This window comes from Rhinatrema bivittatum, chromosome 8, assembly GCF_901001135.1.
Source record: "Rhinatrema bivittatum chromosome 8, aRhiBiv1.1, whole genome shotgun sequence".
In the NCBI taxonomy this organism is placed as follows: domain Eukaryota; kingdom Metazoa; phylum Chordata; class Amphibia; order Gymnophiona; family Rhinatrematidae; genus Rhinatrema; species Rhinatrema bivittatum.
The window spans coordinates 256457886-256479117 of NC_042622.1; the positions used below are offsets into that span (position 1 = coordinate 256457886).

General features: G+C 47.7%; 1 protein-coding gene across 5 annotated transcripts in view; it reads left to right on the forward strand.

Moving 5' to 3' along the window:
• Positions 1-304: 304 nt before the first annotated feature.
• Positions 305-21232, forward strand: part of LOC115098212 (ras-related protein Rab-1A-like) — a 139310-nt gene continuing 118382 nt past the window's right edge. For 2 of the 5 annotated variants that reach the window (XM_029614648.1, XM_029614649.1), the window contains exons 1-4: positions 892-1161; positions 1576-1648; positions 1994-2089; positions 2195-2290. In XM_029614648.1, the coding sequence (XP_029470508.1) occupies positions 1100-1161; positions 1576-1648; positions 1994-2089; positions 2195-2290 (327 nt within the window). In that variant the 5' untranslated portion in view covers positions 892-1099. Of the gene's footprint in view, positions 429-891; positions 1162-1575; positions 1649-1993; positions 2090-2194; positions 2291-20800; positions 20933-21232 lie in introns of those variants that run through there. The other 3 variants (XM_029614652.1, XM_029614651.1, XM_029614650.1) reach the window with 3 other exon arrangements.

The window sequence follows — 21232 nt, forward strand, 5'->3', positions numbered from 1 at the left end:
CCTGGGTGTTAGTGGTAATAATAATAGAATAAGCGCTCAAGGAGAGCTAAGAGTAAAAGTTTAGCTGGGCTGGCAGGGACTTTTTTATTTTGAAGGTAAACATGGCAGGTAGTTACCGAAGAGACATCCATTCCCATCAGATACCGACAGTGGTGGAGTGCATGACTTATCAGCTATCCCGGCATGTCATTGCTTCTATGGTCGGAGTTTGATGACAAAGAATGGGCGGGGCAGTGTTCGATGACGTAAAGGGTGGGGTCAGTGAATTTTGCAGAGGAGGGACCGGTTGCAAAACGTCATAGGTGTTTGGAGGAGCTTGTGACGTCCGCGGAAGTAGGCGGAGCTTGGCGAGGTCAGCCCGGAGCACTGAGCAGTAGGACACCGGGCGAGTAGAGTACGCGGGAGGAGGGAATCATGAATCCTGAATAGTGAGTCGGGCTAGGCTCTGCACCCTGGGGCTTTTGATGCCCGCTGAAACTAGAACTAAAGCTCCTGGCATGCACTTCGCCTGGAGCTCACATTGGGAATGAGTGTGTGACAGTGAAAGTCTGTGACCAGGAGAGGTCTGTGCTTGCTGGAGGTGGGGGAAGCATTATTGTGTGAGCATCCGGGAAAAGGGAGAGATGTGTGAGTGTATGTGGCTGGTGGTGGGAGGGGACATTATATGTGACAGTGAGTGGCTGTGGCGAGTTGAGTGTCTGTGTCTTGGTAGGAGGCTTTGTGTGTGACAATGAGTGTCTGTGGCAGAAGGGGGGAAAGGGGAGGAGAAAATGTGTCTGTGGGGAGTGATGTTGAGTTTGTGGCTGGGGGGGTGTAGTGTGTGACAGTAAGTGCCTGGGAGTAGGGGTGAATTTGTGAAAGTATTTGTGACAGGGGGCTGGTTGGGTGTGACAGTGACTTGGGGGGGGGGGGGGGGAGTGAATGTGTGACTGACAGTGAATGTGGTTAGAAGAAGGGATGTGAATATGTGACGATGTTTGTTTGTGACTAAGTTATGGGCTATTGTATGATGATTAGTGTCTGTAGCAGAGCCAGGAGGATGGACTTATCTGTGTGAAAGCATGATAGGGAATGTTTGTGGCCAGGGAAAGGGTTGTGTATGCTTTGTGCACATCTTACATTACCCATACTACACCCGTTCTGTGGTGGGACAGCGTGTGTGTAAGTGATGCTTATGTTGCCTGTGTTGTACCTGTTCTGTGTTGGGGTGGTGCATGTGTGTCCATTGTTTTACCTGTTTTGTGGAGGAGCAATACTTGTTTGTGTGATGGTTACGTTGCCTATGTTTTACCTGTTCTGTGGTTAGAGATGTTTGCTTTCTGTTCTTTAAGGTTTTGTCTTGGTCTCATCCAGCATTCAGTTGTAGGGGGCAGCAAGCATTAGCAATGAACAAAGAGGAGACTGTCCTGTGTTAACCACACTGTTTGTGTGGCATACAGACTCTGAACTTGTGCCCGTGGTTTGGTACACAGACCATCAGCAAACCATAGAAGAGAAGGGGAAGAGCGCACATATTAGAGATGGACAGTCAAACCCAGTTGCTCACCCTCTACCCTTTCTGATTTTTCTTTCTAGTGATTACCTCTTCAAGCTGCTGCTGATTGGTGACTCAGGTGTGGGGAAGTCCTGTCTCCTGTTGCGATTTGCTGTGAGTATCCATCCCAGTCCTCAGCTCTGTCCCCAAGATTTGTAATAGGAAAGGCCCTTGGGGTAAAGAAGGAAGCCAAGCTTAAGAGGGACCTCATAGCAAGTTAAAACCAGAGAGCCACATAAAAAACTGATGCACAGGTTTTATTGCTGAAGCTTGTGTAAACAACAAATTAGGATGAGAACGAGTAATGAGACCAGCAGAGAATGGGATAAATGCATTACATGGCGATTGGGCAGCATTGGCACCTAGAGAGAAATTGGGAGGGGCAAAGAATCCCATTGTTTTGGTTCTCGTCCCTTGACCTATAACTGTGTCCTGTGCCCCTTTCACTCTGTTCTGCAGGATGACACATACACCGAGAGCTACATCAGTACCATTGGTGTAGACTTCAAGATCCGGACCATTGAACTGGATGGCAAGACTATCAAGCTGCAGATTGTGAGTAGGGTGTTGAGTGGGGCTGGTGAATTCCTGGTGGGAGAGGGACACAGCTGGCCACACAGATCCCTTGCTGTAACGTGTGTTTTTCTCTCTCTTAACCAGTGGGATACAGCAGGGCAGGAGCGGTTCCGCACCATCACCTCCAGCTACTACCGAGGTGCCCACGGTATCATTGTGGTATATGACGTGACGGACCAGGTGAGGCGGGTTGGGGTCATCTGCCTTCTCAGCTCCTGCTGCATCCAGATTTTTTTTCCTCCTAAAATTCTGGTTCTCTGTACGTACCCGGATCAGTCCAGACTCCTGGGTTTTGCCTCCCCCCTCTAGCAGATGGAGACAGAGCAGTTACCATAACGACGCTCCACCTATAAATAGAATGGTGCCACCTACAGTCCAGCAGAATTCCTCTGTCTCCAGCAAATGGTGGGGGTGCCAAACCTACAGTCTGGTTTGTTTGGTAGTTTCTTTTGGGAGTTAGTCAGAGTTAGGTGGTTTTTTGGTTCCTTTTCTTATTTCTTAGTCAATTTGGCTTAAAAAATACGTTAGTCGTAGCAGTGTTGTCTTCAGCCTCCCAGGGGGTTGTGAGGTCCTGAGAGGGCCATCCCCCACTGGTCGTGAGGCAGCTGCATAAGAGGGTCGAGGACTCTAATTTCTTTCTTGGGCAACTTTGGGTGCAACACCGGGGAGCCCGGTTCTCTCCACCCTACAGGTATCAGCACATTGGACGACTGCCGGGCAAGTTTCTAAATTTAAAAAAAAAAGTTTAACTTTTCATTTGGCCGGCAGTATCGCAGCGGCTCTCTCCTTCCTGGAGCGTGGGTGAGTTATTTTTGAAATTTTTTCTTGTCAGTGTAAATTTCTGTTTTCTTTCAATGCCGCGATCTTCTTCTCGGCCCGTGTGCGCCTTTCACGGGAGGGCCTCTGCTCCGCGTGTTTTCCGGTGGGGGAGGGGTCCTCTGGGGCCATTAATGCTGTCAAAATAGTGAAAACTAAATCTACCCGAGTGACTGCGGGCTCAGATACTGCAGGTCAAGCTGGTGCTGACCCGTTTTCGCTCAGCGCGGGAACAGATGCCATTTTGCAGTCTTTCAGAGCTGCCACTTGGGCTGCGATGGGGGAGGAGTTTTTACAACCTCCTCTTTCTCCTCAGCAGAGGTTCCCAGGTGAAAGGGACCTTTTGCATCATGATTTGCCAGCAACAGAGGATAGCCCTGAGGGGGTTTCTGACTCCTTCTATTCCTCTTTCTTGTCGGACTTTGTTTTACTGCTCCATAAAGCTTATAAAGCAAAAAAATCAGGGAAGCAGCAGTCTGGCTTAAAATCCGTCTCTCTGGGGTCCAATCCTATTTCCAAGAAACGCTCTAGGTCTCAGGGGACTGCTGATCCATCGAGACCTAAGCGCCCTCTCCGAACAGGGGTCCCTCAGATTGACTCAGGTACCTCTGATCAAGATACTGACCCTGGGGACCCAGACCCTCAGCCCAAGCCCCCGCAGGGGATGGATAACGCTGATGTGCATCTGCAGGGTTCAGCGAGGGGCTTGCATGTGTGAAGGGAGGACCTGGGTCCTCTTATCCCTTCTATTTTGGCTGAGCTGGGCATTGAGGGGCCACCTGAGGAATCCAAACTGGGAGTGATACATCCGATTTTGCTGGGCCTTGACCGTTGATCGGTAGTGTACTCAGGCGAATAGAGCTCCATCAGGCGGAGGTCATCCTCGTAGCCCAGGAATGGCCCAGACACCCATGGTTTGCAGACCACTTCAATCTAGTGGTGATGGGTCCGCTGCGGTTTCCAGACAGTCCAGATCTGCTACATCAAGGGCCCGTTAGTTTGGAGGAAGTCTATCACTTTTGTCTAGCGGCATGACTTTTGAAAGGTGACTGTTATGGGGCAAAGGCTATTCTCCAGCCGTAGTAGCTACGCTCCTGTGATTGCGTAAGACGTCCATTAACCTCGCATATGTTACAGTATGGAAGATTTTTGAGGCTTGGTGTTTAGACCGAGATGTTTCTCCTACCCAGGCCTCGGTGTTGGATATTCTGTGTTTTCTTCAGGCTGGTCTGTCTAAGGGCTTGTTGTGCATTTCCCTCCATGTGCAGGTGGCGGCTCTTGGTTGTTTGCGTGGCTCTGTGCAAGGTGTAGAGTTAGCGGCACATCCAGAATTGGCTTGTTTCTTAAGGGGAGCAAAGCACTTGTGTCCTCCGCTGAGGCATCCTTGTCCGTCTTGGAGTCTAAATTTAGTTCTCACGGCTCTATGCTCGGCACCCTTTGAGCCTTTGAAGAGGGTGACCATGGAGGATCTTACCTTGAAAGTAGTCTTTCTGGTGGCCATTATATCGGCTTGTAGAGTGTTGGAACTCCAAGTTCTTTTCTGTAGAGAATCTTTTTTTGCGGATTTCGGAGTCGGGGGGGGGGGGGGGGGGGTTTCATTACGGACAGTGCCTTCCTTTCTCCTGAAAGTGGTTTCTATCAACCAATCTGTGGAGCTTCCGGCTTTTGCAGAATTAGACCATTCTAATCCCTGGTCCAGGGATTGGCAGAAGCTGGACGTTCGCAGAGCATTGCTCCGTTATCTGGAGGTTACAAATGACTTTCGTGTTTCCGACCATCTTTTTGTGCTCTGGATTGGCTCCAAGCGGGGTCAGATGGCCTCCAAGACTACCATAGCTCGCTGGCTGAAGGTGACTATTAGCTCGGCCTATCTCCTTTGTGGTAGATCTCTTCCTGTTGGTCTAAGGGCTCACTCTACTCGTTCACATGCGGCGTCTTGGGCAGAGTGCCAGATGGTTTCTCCACAGGAAATTTGCAGGGCGCCTACGTGGAAGTCCTTGCATACGTTTGCGAGACATTACAGACTGGATGTCCAAGCACCAGGTTTCGGTGGTTTTGGAGCGGGCCTCTCCGGATCCCATCCTAGGTAAGGTAGCTTTGGTACATCCCAGGAGTCTGGACTGATCCGGGTACGCACAGGGAAAGGAAAATTAGTTTCTTACCTGATAATTTTCGTTCCTGTAGTACCACGGATCAGTCCAGAGTCCCGCCCGTCAGAGGCATGGAAGTAAGGGAGAGTCTGCTCGGTTATTATGTAATTAATTTTAAGAGCTGAAGAAATTTGCGATTGTCTGTCCTCAAGTGGTTCTACGGGTTCGGTTCCCAGGAGGGTTAAGTGGACCAATTATTTCTTTTTCTTGTTAAAGGGTTATTGTACATAGTTCGAGGTTTTGATGAGATATTCTGCTTTGACATTGAGTAATACTGCCGGACTGTAGGTGGCACCAGCCTATTTATAGGCGGAGCGTTGTTATGGTAACTGCTCTGTCTCCATCTGCTAGAGGGGGGCTAAACCCAGGAGTCTGGACTGATCTGTGGTACTACAGGAACGAAAATTATCAGGTAAGAAACTAATTTTCCTTTCTTTTATTATGGGTACTGGAAGGTTCTGGGTATTTGGTCCATTCCCACAATATCAATCAGGGCAGGAGCAATTTCCAAGGCTGGGCCTTCTGGGTTCATTCTGAATTTTCACATAATGTGTGGTGGTTTTAGCTGGGCAAGGAGGAGGGATGGGTAGAAAATTTGTATTTCCCTGTACGTACATGGATCAGTCCAGACTTCTGGGCTTTGCCTCCCTCCAGCAGATGGAGACAGAAGTTTTAACAGACTCTGTCCTATACCCCTGAGGTGCCACCTAGAGTCTGTCAGTATTTCTCTGCCTCCAGCAGATGGTGGAGGTGCAAAATCTTTAGTCTGGGTTTGGTGTTAGGTTTTTAGTTTGTTGGTATTCGTTCCTTTGGGAATCTTAAAAAGACAAGGATTTAGTAAACAAAAAAACAGAGAAATCTCTTTAAGCCTCCCAGGGGGTTGCTAGGTTCTGAAGGGACCATCCCCCCCCCCTGGTAGCAGAGGGTTTGGAGCGCTGTAACTGCCCGCGGCTGAGGGTGATACCAGGGAGCCCGGTTCACTCACCCTTGTCATGTTAGGGAACCAAGAGCAAGAGCGGCAGCATAGCCTCTCACTCTGATATCTCCCGCTTCCTGAAAGGAGTCAAGCACATCCGACCATCCCTGAAGTGGCCGGTGCCTCTTTGGAACCTCAACCTGGTTCTAGATTTTCTAGCAGGAACCTCCTTCAGACCTCTCCGCGGCCTGTCTCTCCGACTGTTAACATTGAAGACAGCCTTCCTGCTGGCAGTCTGTTCAGCCCGTTGTATATCCGAGCTACAAGCACTGTCCTGCCGAGAGCCGTTCCTCAGACTCACCCCGGGAACCATCCAGTTACGCACAGTTCAGTCGTTCCTCCCCAAAGTGGTGTCTCACTTCCATCTCAACCAAACCACCTCGCTACCATTGCCAGATGAGCATAAGAATTCGGAAAAGGCTCGAAGTCTACGCCATCTCAACGTCGGCTGACTCCTAGTCCGATACCTGGAAAGGTCGGAATCCGTACAAAAGAAGGACCATTATTTGTCCATCACAGCGGGAAGAAGCAAGGGGAAGCGGCCTCAGGAGCAACCATAGCCCGCTGGATCAAAAAAGACATCAAGGCGGCCTACGTAGAAGCAGGCAAGCCACCGCTTTTACAAGTCAAGGCCCATTCAGCTAGAGCCCAGGCAGTGTCCTGGGCGGAAACCAAGATGCTGTCACCTGCCGAAATCTGCAGGGCGGTGACATGGTCCTCCATCCACACCTTCTCCAGGTTTTACCGCCTGGATGTTCAGGCTCGGGAGGACACAGCATTTGCAAGAGCAGTACTAAGTGGGTCATGGGCAGCCTCCCTCCCGGTTCGGGAGTAGCATCTATACATCCCATTGGTCCTGAGTCCATCTGCTATATGCTAGGAAATGGAGAAATTTACTTACCTGATAATTTCGTTTTTCTTAATGTAGACAGATGGACTCAGCATCCCACCCACGGCTGCTGTTACTCATGGAATTCTCGGGGGACATCCCCGGGAGAGAGTGATTCACGGGTAAGCCATGCCGCCTTTCATCTAGGACACCCATCCTACCAGGGGTAGACGTTTCTCGGTTGAGGGCACTGGCGGTCTCCAGCTATATAGCCAATTCAACCAGTTCAAATTAATCAAGTTATCCAAGTTATAAAGTTAATAAAGTTGTTCAAATTATTCAGTCATGCATATATCCACAATGCTTTTCGAGGAGAATACTGAAGAGCTGCACTTCCTGTAGAGGTATATGTACTAGGGCTGACGTCAGATTGAAATCTGATCAGACTCCATCTGCTATCAGGAGCACACTATACCATTGGTCCTGAGTCCATCTGTCTACACTAAGGAAAACGAAATCATCAGGTAAGTAATTTCTCCATTTTCATTTTTGGATGATGTTTTGCAATACTTTATTGTGTTTGGGAAATATTAGAACATTTTATATATCAGCTGTTTTGACATTCTTTTTATTAGTATGGTATTAATATTATAATGTTTTATATTTCTTGATTTGATTGCTTGATTTTTATGAGGAATGATTGTTTTTCCATTGTTGCACTGTATAATACAATCGAGCTTGTTGAATTTTCCATTTTAATTTTTTGTTGGCAAGTTTGGAATTATTATCCTGTCCTGGGCTCAAAATGTCTCAGTCCAGCCCTGTGTGTAAGATCCACCACCTTTGTACCAGGCAGGCAAGTTACCAAATGATCTTCATGTCTAGCAGCCACCCATCTATCTACCTTCCTAATAATCGAATCACCAACGACAGTGGCCCTCCTAACCCTTCCCTCCTGGGCGTGTATCCCTGGAAACACATCATTGGTGCGAGAGCATACAACATCACCTTGAGCGCAGGTCCTAGCTACAGGATTGCTTCCTGCCTCACAAAGGCGATACTTTCCTTCCAAGTGACCTTTCTCCTCCATGGCAGCACAGGAGCTACCAGATTAGAGGTGGGACTTCTCTACTATGTTCCTGAAGGTCTACTCTATATACCTTTCTGTCTCCCCTTAGCTCCTCCAGGTCTGCCACTCTAGCCTCCATAGATTGGACTCGTTCTCCAAAAGCTGGGAGATCATCATAAATGTGACACGTAGGGCAAAAGATTGGAAAGCCTCCCTCTCATTGCTGGACTATCTCCATCTTAATTTTGTTGATTTGTTATCAGATTAAAATTTCTAGGGAATAGGATGTAGAGCTAATCTAAAGTACTTTTAGTGTATTGATTTATTTTATATTTGTCTCAGTGACCCTCAAAACACCATAATTAATCTTCCTACAATTAATTTACTTACAACTACCTTGTTACCCACATTGACTTATTTTGAATTCATTTCCTTCTGTATAAAATCTGTAGTAAATAGAGTAAGGAACTTTTAAGGTCATCTTCTACTGCAAGGGTTGCAAGGCCTCTGGAAGCAGGAGCTGAGGAACCTGAAATCTGGATAGCTTGTGGTGACCTCTGGAGTCCTCTTGCGGGGGCTGCTAGGTAATGTATGCAGATAAGCCTTCCAGTCCTTTCTGCTGCTTCCTAATAACTCCTAATATTCTGTTTGTTTTTTTGATCCTCACCACACACTGAACTGAAGATTTGAACATATTGTCCACAATAATGCCTAGATCCTTTTTCTGGGCTGTAAATCCTAATATGAAACCTAACATTATGAAACTACAGTTTGGATGATTTTTTTCCTTGTGCATTACTTTGCACTTGTCCATATTAAATTCTATCTGCGATTTGGATGCCCAGTGTCATGAGGTCCTTCTGCAATTTCTCACAAGCTGCTTGTGATTTAACAACTTGGAATAATTTTGTGTTGTCTGCTGATCTGATCATCTCACTTATTCCCTTTTCCAGATAATTTATAAATATGTTTAAAAAAAACCCACCAGCTCCAGTTCAGAACCCTGAGGCGCTCCACTGTTTACCTTCCTGCACTGAGAAAATTGACCTTTTAGTCCTAATCTGTTTTCTATGTTTTAACTAATTTGCAGTCTACAGGTGGGATTTTTCCTCCCACCCCATGACTTGTTACTTTAATGAGGAGTAGAGATGTGAATCGGAACTGAAATCCGAACCGATTCTGGTTCCGATTCACATCTATAGAGATGTGAATCGGAACTGAAATCCGAACCGATTCTGGTTCCGATTCACATCTATAGAGATGTGAATCGGAACTGAAATCCGAACCGATTCTGGTTCCGATTCACATCTCTAATGAGGAGTCTCTCATGGGGTACTTTGTTAAATGCCCTCTGAAAATCCAGATATACTATATCCATGAGCTCAACATTATCCACATGTTTTATTAACCCCTTCAAAAACATGCAGCTGTTGGTTACCTGTGTCCCATTAAACCAGGTTTATAATTTTATTCTTTAGAATAGTTTCTACAGTTTTTCCTGGCACTGATGTCAGATTCTTTCAATCTTGAGGTAAAATAGTGTGAAGGCTCACCGCCCGTGCTGCCCTGGGTGCCGCTCCGCTGCCTATGGTTCAGGCCCCTCGCAAGTCCTGGATATCCCTGGAGTCCGTCAGTCGCACAGGACTCCCTGGGTTCGGGTCTCCGCAGGCCCTGGTTCTGCTGGGCTTCTGGGTTCTCCTTGTAGGGAGTGGGGTTGAAGCCGTCCCCCAACCCCCAAAGATAATACGGAGACAGACAGATTCCTCAAAGCATTTTTATAAAGCAAAGTAGCTGAATCTATTACATTTGCTCCGTCACCTCAGGAGCTGCACAAATGACCCTGCCCCCGCTCTCCAGCATTCTAACCCCTTAACGCACGTGCTGGAGCAAAGGTACTGTTTGAGCCTCCCCGGCTCTCCAGTTCACCAGCAAACACCCCTTAACACACGTGCTGGAGCAAAGGTACTGTTTGAGCCTCCCCGGCTCTCCAGTTCACCAGCAAACACCCCTGCCCTAACTTCCCTTAGGGTACAGGTTATACATTTCCCTTTTCTGGCTAGGCTGTATCCATGAGAGAGCTGGAGGATTCCTCTCCCCCGGAACCTACCTCCATTTCCTTCCCCCATTTGCTTCCTGGCCCTGGCTTTTTCTGGCCATTGCCACCACCTAGGCACGCCCCCTTCGTCTAGCTCTCTAGCTTCACCTGTGTCTGACTCCTTAGTCTGAGTCTGCCACCTGCTCGCTTCCAGGCGCTCCCCACAGGTCAGGTGGTGGATCTAGGAACCTGGGATTTGTAGTTTCTCGCCTTCACCTGCTCCCCCTGCTGGCTGATATTTTGTCTCTTTCGGTGGGAGAGCGGGCTGGTGCCCCTCTCCCGGGCACTTTCGTACGGTCTGAAATAGGCCCCCTGCTGGCTGACCTTCCTTGTCAGCTGCATCACATGCGTGTGATTTTCTTCAGGCCTTCTCTTCTGCGCTCCCTGCGGGATGCAGGGCACAGTTCTTTGTCTCTTTCGGTGGGAGAGTGGGCTGGTGCCCCTCTCCCGGGCATTTTTCTGTACGGTCTGAAATAGGCCCCCTGCTGGCTGGCGCCTTTTCTTCTGTGTCCCCTGCGGGATGCAGGGCACAGTTATTTGTCTCGTATTTCGGTGGGAGAGTGGGCTGGTGCCCCTCTCCCGGGCATTTTTCTGTACGGTCTGAAATAGGCCCCCTGCTGGCTGATATTTTGTCTCTTTCGGTGGGAGAGCGGGCTGGTGCCCCTCTCCCGGGCACTTTCGTACGGTCTGAAATAGGCCCCCTGCTGGCTGACCTTCCTTGTCAGCTGCATCACATGCGTGTGATTTTCTTCAGGCCTTCTCTTCTGCGCTCCCTGCGGGATGCAGGGCACAGTTCTTTGTCTCTTTCGGTGGGAGAGTGGGCTGGTGCCCCTCTCCCGGGCATTTTTCTGTACGGTCTGAAATAGGCCCCCTGCTGGCTGGCGCCTTTTCTTCTGTGTCCCCTGCGGGATGCAGGGCACAGTTATTTGTCTCGTATTTCGGTGGGAGAGTGGGCTGGTGCCCCTCTCCCGGGCATTTTTCTGTACGGTCTGAAATAGGCCCCCTGCTGGCTGGCCTTTTTCTTCTGTGTCCCCTGCGGGATGCAGGGCACAGTTGTTTGTCTAATATTTTGTTGGGAGAGTGGGCTAGTGCCCCTCTCCCGGGCGTTTTTTTGTACGGTCTGAAATAGGCCCCCCTGCTGGCTGGCCTTTTTCTTCTGTGTCCCCTGCGGGATGCAGGGCACAGTTGTTTGTCTAATATTTTGTTGGGAGAGTGGGCTAGTGCCCCTCTCCCGGGCAATTTTAGTACGGTCTGAAATAGGCCCCTGCTGGCTGGCCTTTTTCTTCTGTGTCCCCTGCGGGATGCAGGGCACAGTTGTTTGTCTAATATTTTGTTGGGAGAGTGGGCTGGTGCCCCTCTCCCGGGCAATTTTAGTACGGTCTGAAATAGGCCCCTGCTGGCTGGCTCTAGCATTACCAGCCGCCTTATTGTATCTTATCCATTCCTGCCCCCGGCAGCGCTGCACTACATCGCAATAGATATTAATGATAGGTCACCAATTATTATTAATAAATCTGCAATTTCCTACCGTGTAGCCAGATGGACTCTGGATCAATGGGTTATGCTCCTCTGCCAGGAGATGGAGATGGAGTCAGATTTCAAAGCTGACATCAACCTACATACACCCCTGCAGTGACCTCAGCCCCTCAGTATTTTCCATCTCCAGCAGATGGTGGACATACCTGTCCCTAGGGGATTGCTATACGTTTTGAAAGGAGAAATTCTACTTTCTAAATTGAAGGAAAATTGAGCCCCGCTTTCCTGCTGTGATACCTAAAGGTCCCTCCCCAGTTGAGAATCCTGAGGTGATTTCCGAGATCCCGTTGGGGTAAGTGGGCTTCCGAGCGGGTTGTGAAGGCCCTGGTTTAGGCTTGGTGGGCACACCGCATGGTAGGCCGCAGTGGCACCATCTTGCACGAATCTTTGTGGGTGCCATATTGCTCTCCATAGAACGTCGGTATACGCAGTGCATCAGCTCTGCGCATGGGCCGTGCATACAAACGTGCAAAACGTACTAAGCGCAGAACACAGGAAAAGCCATGCGTATGGGCTGTGTGTGCGCCTTGCCGTGCCCCGCCTAGGTGCTCGAAATCTGTGCGCATAAAAAAAAAATGTAAGTGCGAGCCAATAGAATACACAGTTACTGCCACCGATGGTGCCAGCACCCAAGAAAAATAAGCACCTTTCTCTCTGCACTGCTTGTCAAATTAGGGCTTCACAGTCTGACCTGGATTCCAGTTTATATCAGCACTGTGAGAAAGCCCAGGGAGAGTTGGCCTACCCAGACTTTAAGCCCGGCTCCTACCATTCAGAGGATGGGTTAGCCACAGCCTTAACTGGAAGTACCCCGGATCTGAGTACTCCCTCCATGGGAGAGGGAAATTCAGGTGCACCTACCCCAGTACCTCCTCGGCTAGGCATGGACCCAGCTGCCTTCTCTTGGGTGGAATTTTTCCAGGGTCTACAAGCCTTCGTACAGGTGCTGATTACTACCTTGATTGCCCCTGTCCGGACTGTAAGTCCTCCCTCTCCCAGTCCTATCAGCAGACCTTGAAGCATGCCTCTCCTTACCAAGGGCATCCCTGGTAGGGACCCAGATGTCTCAGATGAAGAGGACGATCTGGACCCCTTGGAAGAAGGGGAAATTCCCCCTGGGTTGGAACCTTATCTAATCACATTGCTGTCTTTTTCACAGACAAATTGCCGGCATTGGTTTCCTAGACCCTGAAGATTCTGGGTCCCTATGGAAAGCATCTTGCTACTTTCTGGTACTGGAAGCCACTCAGGAGTTGATTGACCTGGAATGGGATGCCCTGGAAGCAAGTTTTAAAGGGGGTCAAGTATTAGAAGCTCTATACCCACTGGATCCGGCAGTGAGAGTGGTTGCATTTCCCTAAAGTGGATACGCTGGTTTGTGCTGTCTGAGTGAACAACTATCCTAGAGGAGGGAGGCATGGCCTTAAAGGATGCACATGAGAGACAGATGAAGTCCATCCTTAAACAAGTCTTTAACACAGTAACAATGACCTTGCAGATTGCTTCTTGTTGTGCCCTGGTAGCTCGTTTGTGCCTACTCCTCTCTCAGGAGGTGGATGACTCCAGAGTGAATTCCAGAGCAGTTATGGAAACCCGCTGCTGCCTTTTTAGCAGACACAGGCTCGGATCTAGTGCGTAATTTGGCCAGAAGAGTGTCCTCAGTAGTGGCAGCCAGAAGACAGCTATGGCTGCGGAATTAGCAGATGCAACCTCCAAGGCCAGTCTTACAAAGATTCCCTTTAAAGGATCACTCCCTTTTCAGAAGCAAATTAGAAAAGCTGGCCAGTAAATGGGGCGAGTCCCCAGTCTCCTGGCTACCGGAAGATAAGAGGAAGCAGTTACAGCACCCCTCACCTATGAAGGGCCGATTCAGGGGATCCCAACATTTTCACCCCTACAGAAAGTCAACATTTCAGAGGTCTTGTCCTTCTGGGAGGTCTCAGACCTTTTGTAGTCAACAGCCCATTAGATGGGCAGAGTCGGGTTGAGATTTGAACCGAAACCCCCCAGTGAAATTTTGTCAATCCACCCTCGAAATGAGGAGATAGGGCAGGGGTCAGGAACCTTTTTGGCTGAGAGAGCCATGAACGCCACATATTTTAAAATGTAATTCCATGAGAGCCATACAATATGTTTAAAACTAAATACAAGTAAATGTGTGCATTTTATGTAAGATCACACTTTTAAAGTACAATAAGTCTCTGAAAATATTACACCAGGCCTTAAGACACCAATACATATCCTATTAGGAAAACGGACCAAGTCAGGCTGCTATAGAGTCCTACACAGAAACTACACGCCAGCAGAAAACCTCACCTGAATCACGTGCTGACCCTCACCTAACATAGAATAAAGAGACCAAAACGCATAACTAGAAGCATGCAGAAAAAACTGAATTGGAAACTGCAACAAGCCAGAGTCTCTGTATGCAGTGTAACAAAGGAAAAAAGAAACATCACCCATCCTTATAAAACAAATCAAGAAATATAAAATCATCAGCAGTAAAACTGTACTAACAAAAAGAACATATTTCGAAACAGCTGATGAATGGAATATCCAATAATTAAAAACTCATATAAAAAATTTCCAGATACCAACAAAATATTTCAAAATAGCAGACACAAAGACCCAGTAATGAAAAATAATAAGGATACAAAAGATTTTTTGCTCTGCATACCTGGGAACGTTTGATATCCAGGTGTCCTGAGATTGTTCTGAATTAGCAGGAGGAGGGGTGGTTTGCTTGGAACTTTCGCCTCTCTGTCACTCTCTCAGTCTCTCTCACACTGGCTCTCAATTACACACCTATACACACATGCTCTCAGTCACTCACATATACACATGCTTTTTCTCTCTCACTTATATAGGCTCTTAATTACACATTTACACACATGCTGTCTATCTTTTCACGCTTACACACACACACACACACAGGCTTTCAATCACATAAATACATGCTGTCTTTTTCTCTCACACACAGACTCTCATTCACATGCTTACAAACATGTCCTCTCTTTCTCTCATTTACACACAGGCTCTCAATCACATACTCACATGCTCCATCACCTAAACCAGCTCTCAATCACACAGACACACATGCTCTCTCTTACTTATACACACAGGCTCTTTATCATACATACACATGATCTCTCTTACACACAAAGGTTCTCAATCATACACACATACTCTTTCACACAAACAGGTTTTCAATCACAAACTTACACATACAGGTTCCCAATCGTAAACTTACATTCATGCTCTCTCTCTCACAGGCAGGCTCTCAATCACAGACATGCTCTCAATCATTCACATACATGCAATCTCTCACTCACACACACAGGATCTCAAACACACATGCTTGCTCGCTCATTCACTCTCTCTCTCCCCCACCCCCACCCCGGGAACTCGCGGCAGCAGCAGCCTCCTCCCAATGCTAACCTCCTTCATTTTCAGCCCTCGCGGAGGAGGAGTCCCATCGGCCGCGGTTGAAGCTCTTCTTTATTTTCCTCCGAGCCGCGCTGCATAGTCTTCTTTTTGTCGGACCGACGCTGACCACATTAGCGTGGTCTCTTCTTCCCACGCACGCACCCGATGCTTACCACTTCCGCTTCCGGGCCGCGGGGGGGGCCGGGAAGAAGAGAGCATGCCGGTGCCGCCGACTTCAGCTATTCTGCCGCGTTCCGCCCGGGCTGACAGCATTTTAAGCCCGGGCGGAGGAGGACTGGGGAGCAGCTGGGTCAGCGGGGGACTGGAAAGTGTGGCGACACACTGATTTAGTAGATTTGTCTGCGAGCCAGATGCAGCCATCAAAAGAGCCATGGGTTCCCGACCCCTGAGATAGGGGGTCAACTGTCCCTCTTCTACCAGCAGTGGGTCGAGATCACTTCGGACAAATGGGTACTGGAGGTCATACGAGAAGGATATGCCCTGGAATTTCATAGCACTCCTCGGGAAATATTCATGATGTCTCCTTGCCACTCCCAGCTCAAGAAGCAGGCAGTGGAAATGGCTCTTTTAAGGCTCCTCAGGATGAGGGCTATAATGCCAGTAGCTGCACCTCAGGAAAATACGGGACGTTATTCCATCTATTTCATCATACCCAAGAAGGGAAGGTTCCTTTCGCCCCATCCTGGATCTCAAGAGTGTCAACCGACATCTACGACCGAGGCCTGCGTACATATTCCAATCCATCAGGAACACAAATGTTTCCTATGCTTTGCAGTACTGGGTCACCATTATCGGTTCTGGGCACTGCCCTTTGGCCTAGCCACCGCCCCTAGAACATTTTCCAAGATTATGGTGGTCATTGCAACAGCATTGAGAAGAGAGAGAATCCTGGTGCTGATGGATGATCCAGACCATATCCATGAAACTTAGTTGGGTAGTAAACCTGGACAAGAGCAGTCTCAAGCATTCCCAGACCTTGGAATACCTGGGAGTCTGGTTCGACACCAAGCAGGGCAAGGTCTTCCTTCCAACCTCGCGAATAAGGAAGTTGATGTCCTAGGTGCATCACTTGATCAGCACGATACGCCTGATGGTATGCAGTTATCTCCAAGTTCTTGGTTTGATGGCAGCAACCCTGGAAGTGGTGCCATGGGCAAGGGCACACATGCAACCACTTCAACGCTCACTGCTGTCATGTTGGAACCTGCAGTCTCAATACTATTCAATTCGCCTCTACTTGTCGATGGGAGTATGCTCTTGGCTCCAGTGGTGGCTGCAGGAAGCTCATCTGAGCAGGGGTGTGCCCCTGTTCTCACCAAACTAGCTGGTCCTCATGACAGACGGAAACCTCCAGGGCTGTGGAGCTCACTGTCAGGAACTGTCTGCCCAGGGACATTGGACCACACAAGAGACCCTCTGGAACATCAACTGCCTGGAAGTCTGAGCAGTCAGATTGGCATGTCTACAATTCAGCCACAGACTCCAGGGTCAAGCAGTCCGCATGATTTCGGACAACGTGGCGATGGTAGCCTTCATCAACTGCCAGAGTGGAACAAAGAAGCCAGCAAGTGTCACAGGAGATAGATCTCCTTATGGAATGGGCATAAATACATCTACAGATGATCTCAGCCTCCCACATCGCAAGGAAAGACAATGTCAGAGTAGACATTCTAAGCAGAGAGAGTCTGGATCCAGGAGAGTGGATGTCTGCCAAAGCCTTTCAACTGATAGTAGACCTGCTGGCTGCACCTTACAATTCGAAGGTTCCCCGATTCTTCAGTCACAGAAGAGATTTGTGGTCCCTGGGGATCGACGTTCTCATTCAGACCTGGCGGGAAGAAGAGTTGTTATATGCCTTCCCTCCATGGCACTTGCGGGGCAGGGTCATTCACAGAATCGAACACCACAAGGGATTAGCCCTCCTACTAGCTCCAGATTGGCTCAGGTGTCGATGCTATGCGGACATGTGACGACTCCTGGTGGAGACCCCCCTGTGCCTCTCACCACACAGGGACCTGCTACAGCAATGACCTGTCCTTTATGAGGACTTTATTCTGTCTTATGGTCTGGCCCTTGAGGGCTCACCTGATGAAGCAAGGATATTCTGCAGCAGTAATTGCCACTACTCTGCACTTGGAAGTTCTCTACATCCCTGGCATATGTGCGGGTCTGGAGAGTATTTGAGGCCTGGTGTGAGGATTGCGATGTCCCCCCCTTGGGCGGTCAAATTTCCACTTATTCTGGAATTTTTGCAGGACATCTTGAATAAAAGTTTGGCCCTTCGCTCCATGAAGGTGCAGGTAGCGGCTCTTTCCTATTTCCAGGGTGAGATGAGCGAAATCTCCCTGTCAGCTCATCCGGACATGGCCCATTTTCTGACAGGATTGGCCACCCCTACAGTGGCTGGTTCCCTTGTGGAATCTTAATTTAGTATTGGAATTTTGTCAGGGCCCTCCTTTCGGCTCCTGCGCAGTCTTTTCATTGCATTTGTTAACCTTGAAAATGTGTTCCTGGTGGCTATATGCTTGGCACGCTGCATCTCTGAACTGTAGGCGTTGTCATTTCGCGAACCGTTCCTCCAGATGACTCCAGGATCGTTACAGCTTCGTACCATTCCAGCCTTCTTGCCCAAGGTAGTCTCGGAGTTTCATTTGAATCAGTTCATTTCGTTGCCATAAAGATGCGGAGGAATACGGTCTCCTCTGTCATTTGAATGTCAGTAGACTTTTGATGAGGTATCTGGAAGTTTCAGAACTAGTCCGAAAGACGGCCTGCCTGTTTGCCCTTCTTGGTGGAAAAAAGCAGGGCGAACCAGCTTCGCGGGCTACCACACCTCACTGGATTAAGGAGGTGATCACGGGAGCCTGGTGTGGAGGCAGGAAAGCCATTATCTTCTCAGGTTAAAGTTCATTCCACTAGGGCTTAGGAAGTCTCATGGGTGGAAGTTAGACTGCTATCTCCCGCCGATATTTGCCGAGTGACGACGTGGTTCTCCCCTGCACATCTTCTTCAGGTTCTATCGCCTGGATATACAGGTCCAAGAGAATGCAGCCTTTGCAAGGGCAGTGTTAACCAGGCAGTGGGCAGCCTCCTGCCCCGATTAGGAGTAGCTTTTGTACATCCCATTGGTCCTGAGTCTATCTGGCTACACACTAGGAAATGGAGAATTTACTTACCTGATAATTTTGTTTTCCTTAGTGTAGACAGATGGATACAGCATTGTGCCCTCAGCTGCCTAAGAACTGTGCCAAGGATTCGCCAGTGGAGTGGATATTGCATCCAGATTATTGGTAGGCCTTCATCCAGTCCCTAGATCAGGGCACCTATATCCTTACTGGGGTCCAGTATTTGATTGGTTGAGTACAGTTAAAGTTATCAATTTCTAATCATATTTTTAATCATTTTTTTTCATTAGTGGGTCCACAGTGGTTTTTGAAGAGAATATTGAGGGGCTGAGGTCATTGTAGGGGGTGTATCTAGGGTGACATCAGCTTTGAAATCTGACTCTATCTCCATCTGCTGGCAGGGGAGCATAATCTGTTGGTTTCATTTTTTAGTTTTTTGGGGGTTTTTTTTCATTTGCTCCAGGTGACTTGCTATTCTTTAGGTCCAGTTTGCCAATTTAAATCTTCATGTTCACCCAAATTTCATTTCCCCCGCATCATCATCATCATCATCATCATCATTAAATATTGTTGGGTTTTTTTTTATTTGCTCCAGGTGACTTGCTATTCCTTAGTTTCAGTTTCCTGTATTAAATCTTCATGTTCACCCAAATTTCATTTCCCTAGTATCACCATCATCATCATCATTTAAATATTGTTTCCAACATGGTTATCTCCCCAACATCCCTCAGCAAATACCGAAGAAAAGAATTTATTTAGTCTTTCTGCTGTGGCTTTTTCTTCCCTCTCAATCATCCAACGGGTTATCGACTCCCTCACAGGCTTTCTGCTTTGAAAGTATTTGAAGGTTTTTATTATGAGTTTTGCCTCTACTGCAAGCTTCTTTTCTGATTCTCTTTTTTTCCTACCTTATCAATGGTTTGCAACTAACTTGCCATTGTTTATGCTTTTTCCTATTTTCTTCATTTGTATCGCCCTATTTTTTTTTTTTTTTAAGATATTCTTTTGGCTATAATCTTTCACTTCACTGTTTAACCATGCTGGCAGTTGTTTGACCTTCCTCTCACCCCTTTTTTTTTAATGTGTGGAATACATCTGGTCTGGGCTTCAAAGATGATATTTTTAAATAATTTTCATGCCTGTTGTAAACTCTTAGACAGTAACTTTGAAAATGGCGCACAGGTGCATATTTGCGCACACATATGTCAGCCTGCACCCAGGGATGTGCCAAAATAGCCTGGCCAAGCAAGTGTGCCAAACTTTAAGAGGGTATGCACTGGTGTGTGCAAATCCTGCTTCTGTCACATAAATTGGGGGATTTATGTGATTAGAAGCGGATTTGCTAATACCATTCACAGTTTTACCAGTTCGTCCCCGATTCACCCAGTTAAGTGAAAAATCTGCTATTAATTGCATCAGTAGCATGGGATCTTCTTAGTGTTTGGCTATTAATCAAGTTTACTTAGGGAACAGCCACTGCTATTAATTGCATCAGTAGCATGGGATCTTCTTGGTGTTTGGGTACTTGCCAGGTTCTTGTGGCCTGGTTTGGCCTAAGTTGGAGACAGGATGCTGGGCTTGATGGACCCATGGTCTGACCCAGCATGGCAATTTCTTATGTCTTCCATATCCACCCCTCCCATTTTAATAACCTTCACTCTCCCAGTTAGCCCCAACCCTTAAAATCCTGCAGATCTGCCTAGTTTTCTGTAAATTTTAACTTATATGGTATCCATAGCAGGGGCCCTCTGCACACGCCAGGGTTGCTTTAAGTATTTATGCACACACATCAGGTTCATGTCCCAAAACGCCCATGCCCCGCTCCTTTTTGAAAACTTTCGAGATGTGCTCGCTGCAGCATTTCCGAGCGTGTTGGGATGCTTGTGATTCCGAGTTATTCACCCATCCCCCGAATGATGCGTGCGCCAGGCTTTTAAAATTCTCCTCTAAGCCTTTGCAGCTACACCTTTTAGTTTTTTTTTCTATTTTTCTCATTTTATCAAAGCCTCCCTTTTGAAAGTTAAATGCTAGGAGCAGTAGTTTTTCCTTAATGTCCTCCCTCCAGTTAAGTCTAATTTGATCTTATCACTATTGCCAACTGGCCTCACTACTGTTGTATCCTTCACCAAATCCTGCATTACACTAAAGATTAGGTCTAAAATAGCTCCCCCTCTCCTCGGTTTCTGTACAAGTTGCTCCATGAAGTAGTCATTTATTTCATCTAGAAACTTTCTCCCATGCCCTGATGTAACATTTACCCAATCAATATTGGGGGTAATTGAAATCTCCCATTATTACTGTGCTGCCAAATTTGTTAGCTTCCCTAATTTCTGTTGCATTTCATTATCTGTTCATTCTGTCCAGATGGATAGCAGTATACCCCTACAACTATACTTTTTTCTGTCCCTTTTTATTATTTTTATATTGTTTAACCTTTATTTCTGTGCCTATATGAGATGGAAGAACTGTGTCTCTGTTCTCATCCCCGGCTTTGTCACTGAATGTTTCTTTGTATAAGCTCCCTGTGCCTCAGTTTATGCATTATTAATTGTAGCATTTACCTTCTTTCCCTGTGTACAGCGGTGGCTGCATGGAGGCCCCCAGCAGGCTGTGGTTGCTATATTAAAGGTGCATGTCCCCATTTCAGGAATCATATAATAATGTGAGGCAGTGGCTGCAGGAGATTGAGCGTTATGCCAGTGAAAGTGTCAACAAACTGCTAGTAGGAAACAAGTGTGACCTGACCACCAAGAAAGTGATGGACTACAGCACAGCCAAGGTGAGCCCCAGCAGGGAGGGCAGAGGGATCCAGAGCCTGTTGTCGTTAGAAGAGAATAGCAAAGGGCAGTGACTGAGGTCCATGAATAGAGCTTGTGACTAGAAGAGGATACTGCAGGGTAGGACTGAGGTGTATTGGCAGAGCTATGTGAATTTCTCAGTACATGAATGCAGGGTTGCTGCACAGCAGGAGTGCGATGACTTGGCAGAGCCATGTATTGGTGATGGTGGTGGTTGTAGTCATGCCACAAGGCAGGAGTGTGTTGCATTGACAGATCTCTGAATGGGATGTCTCAGTACA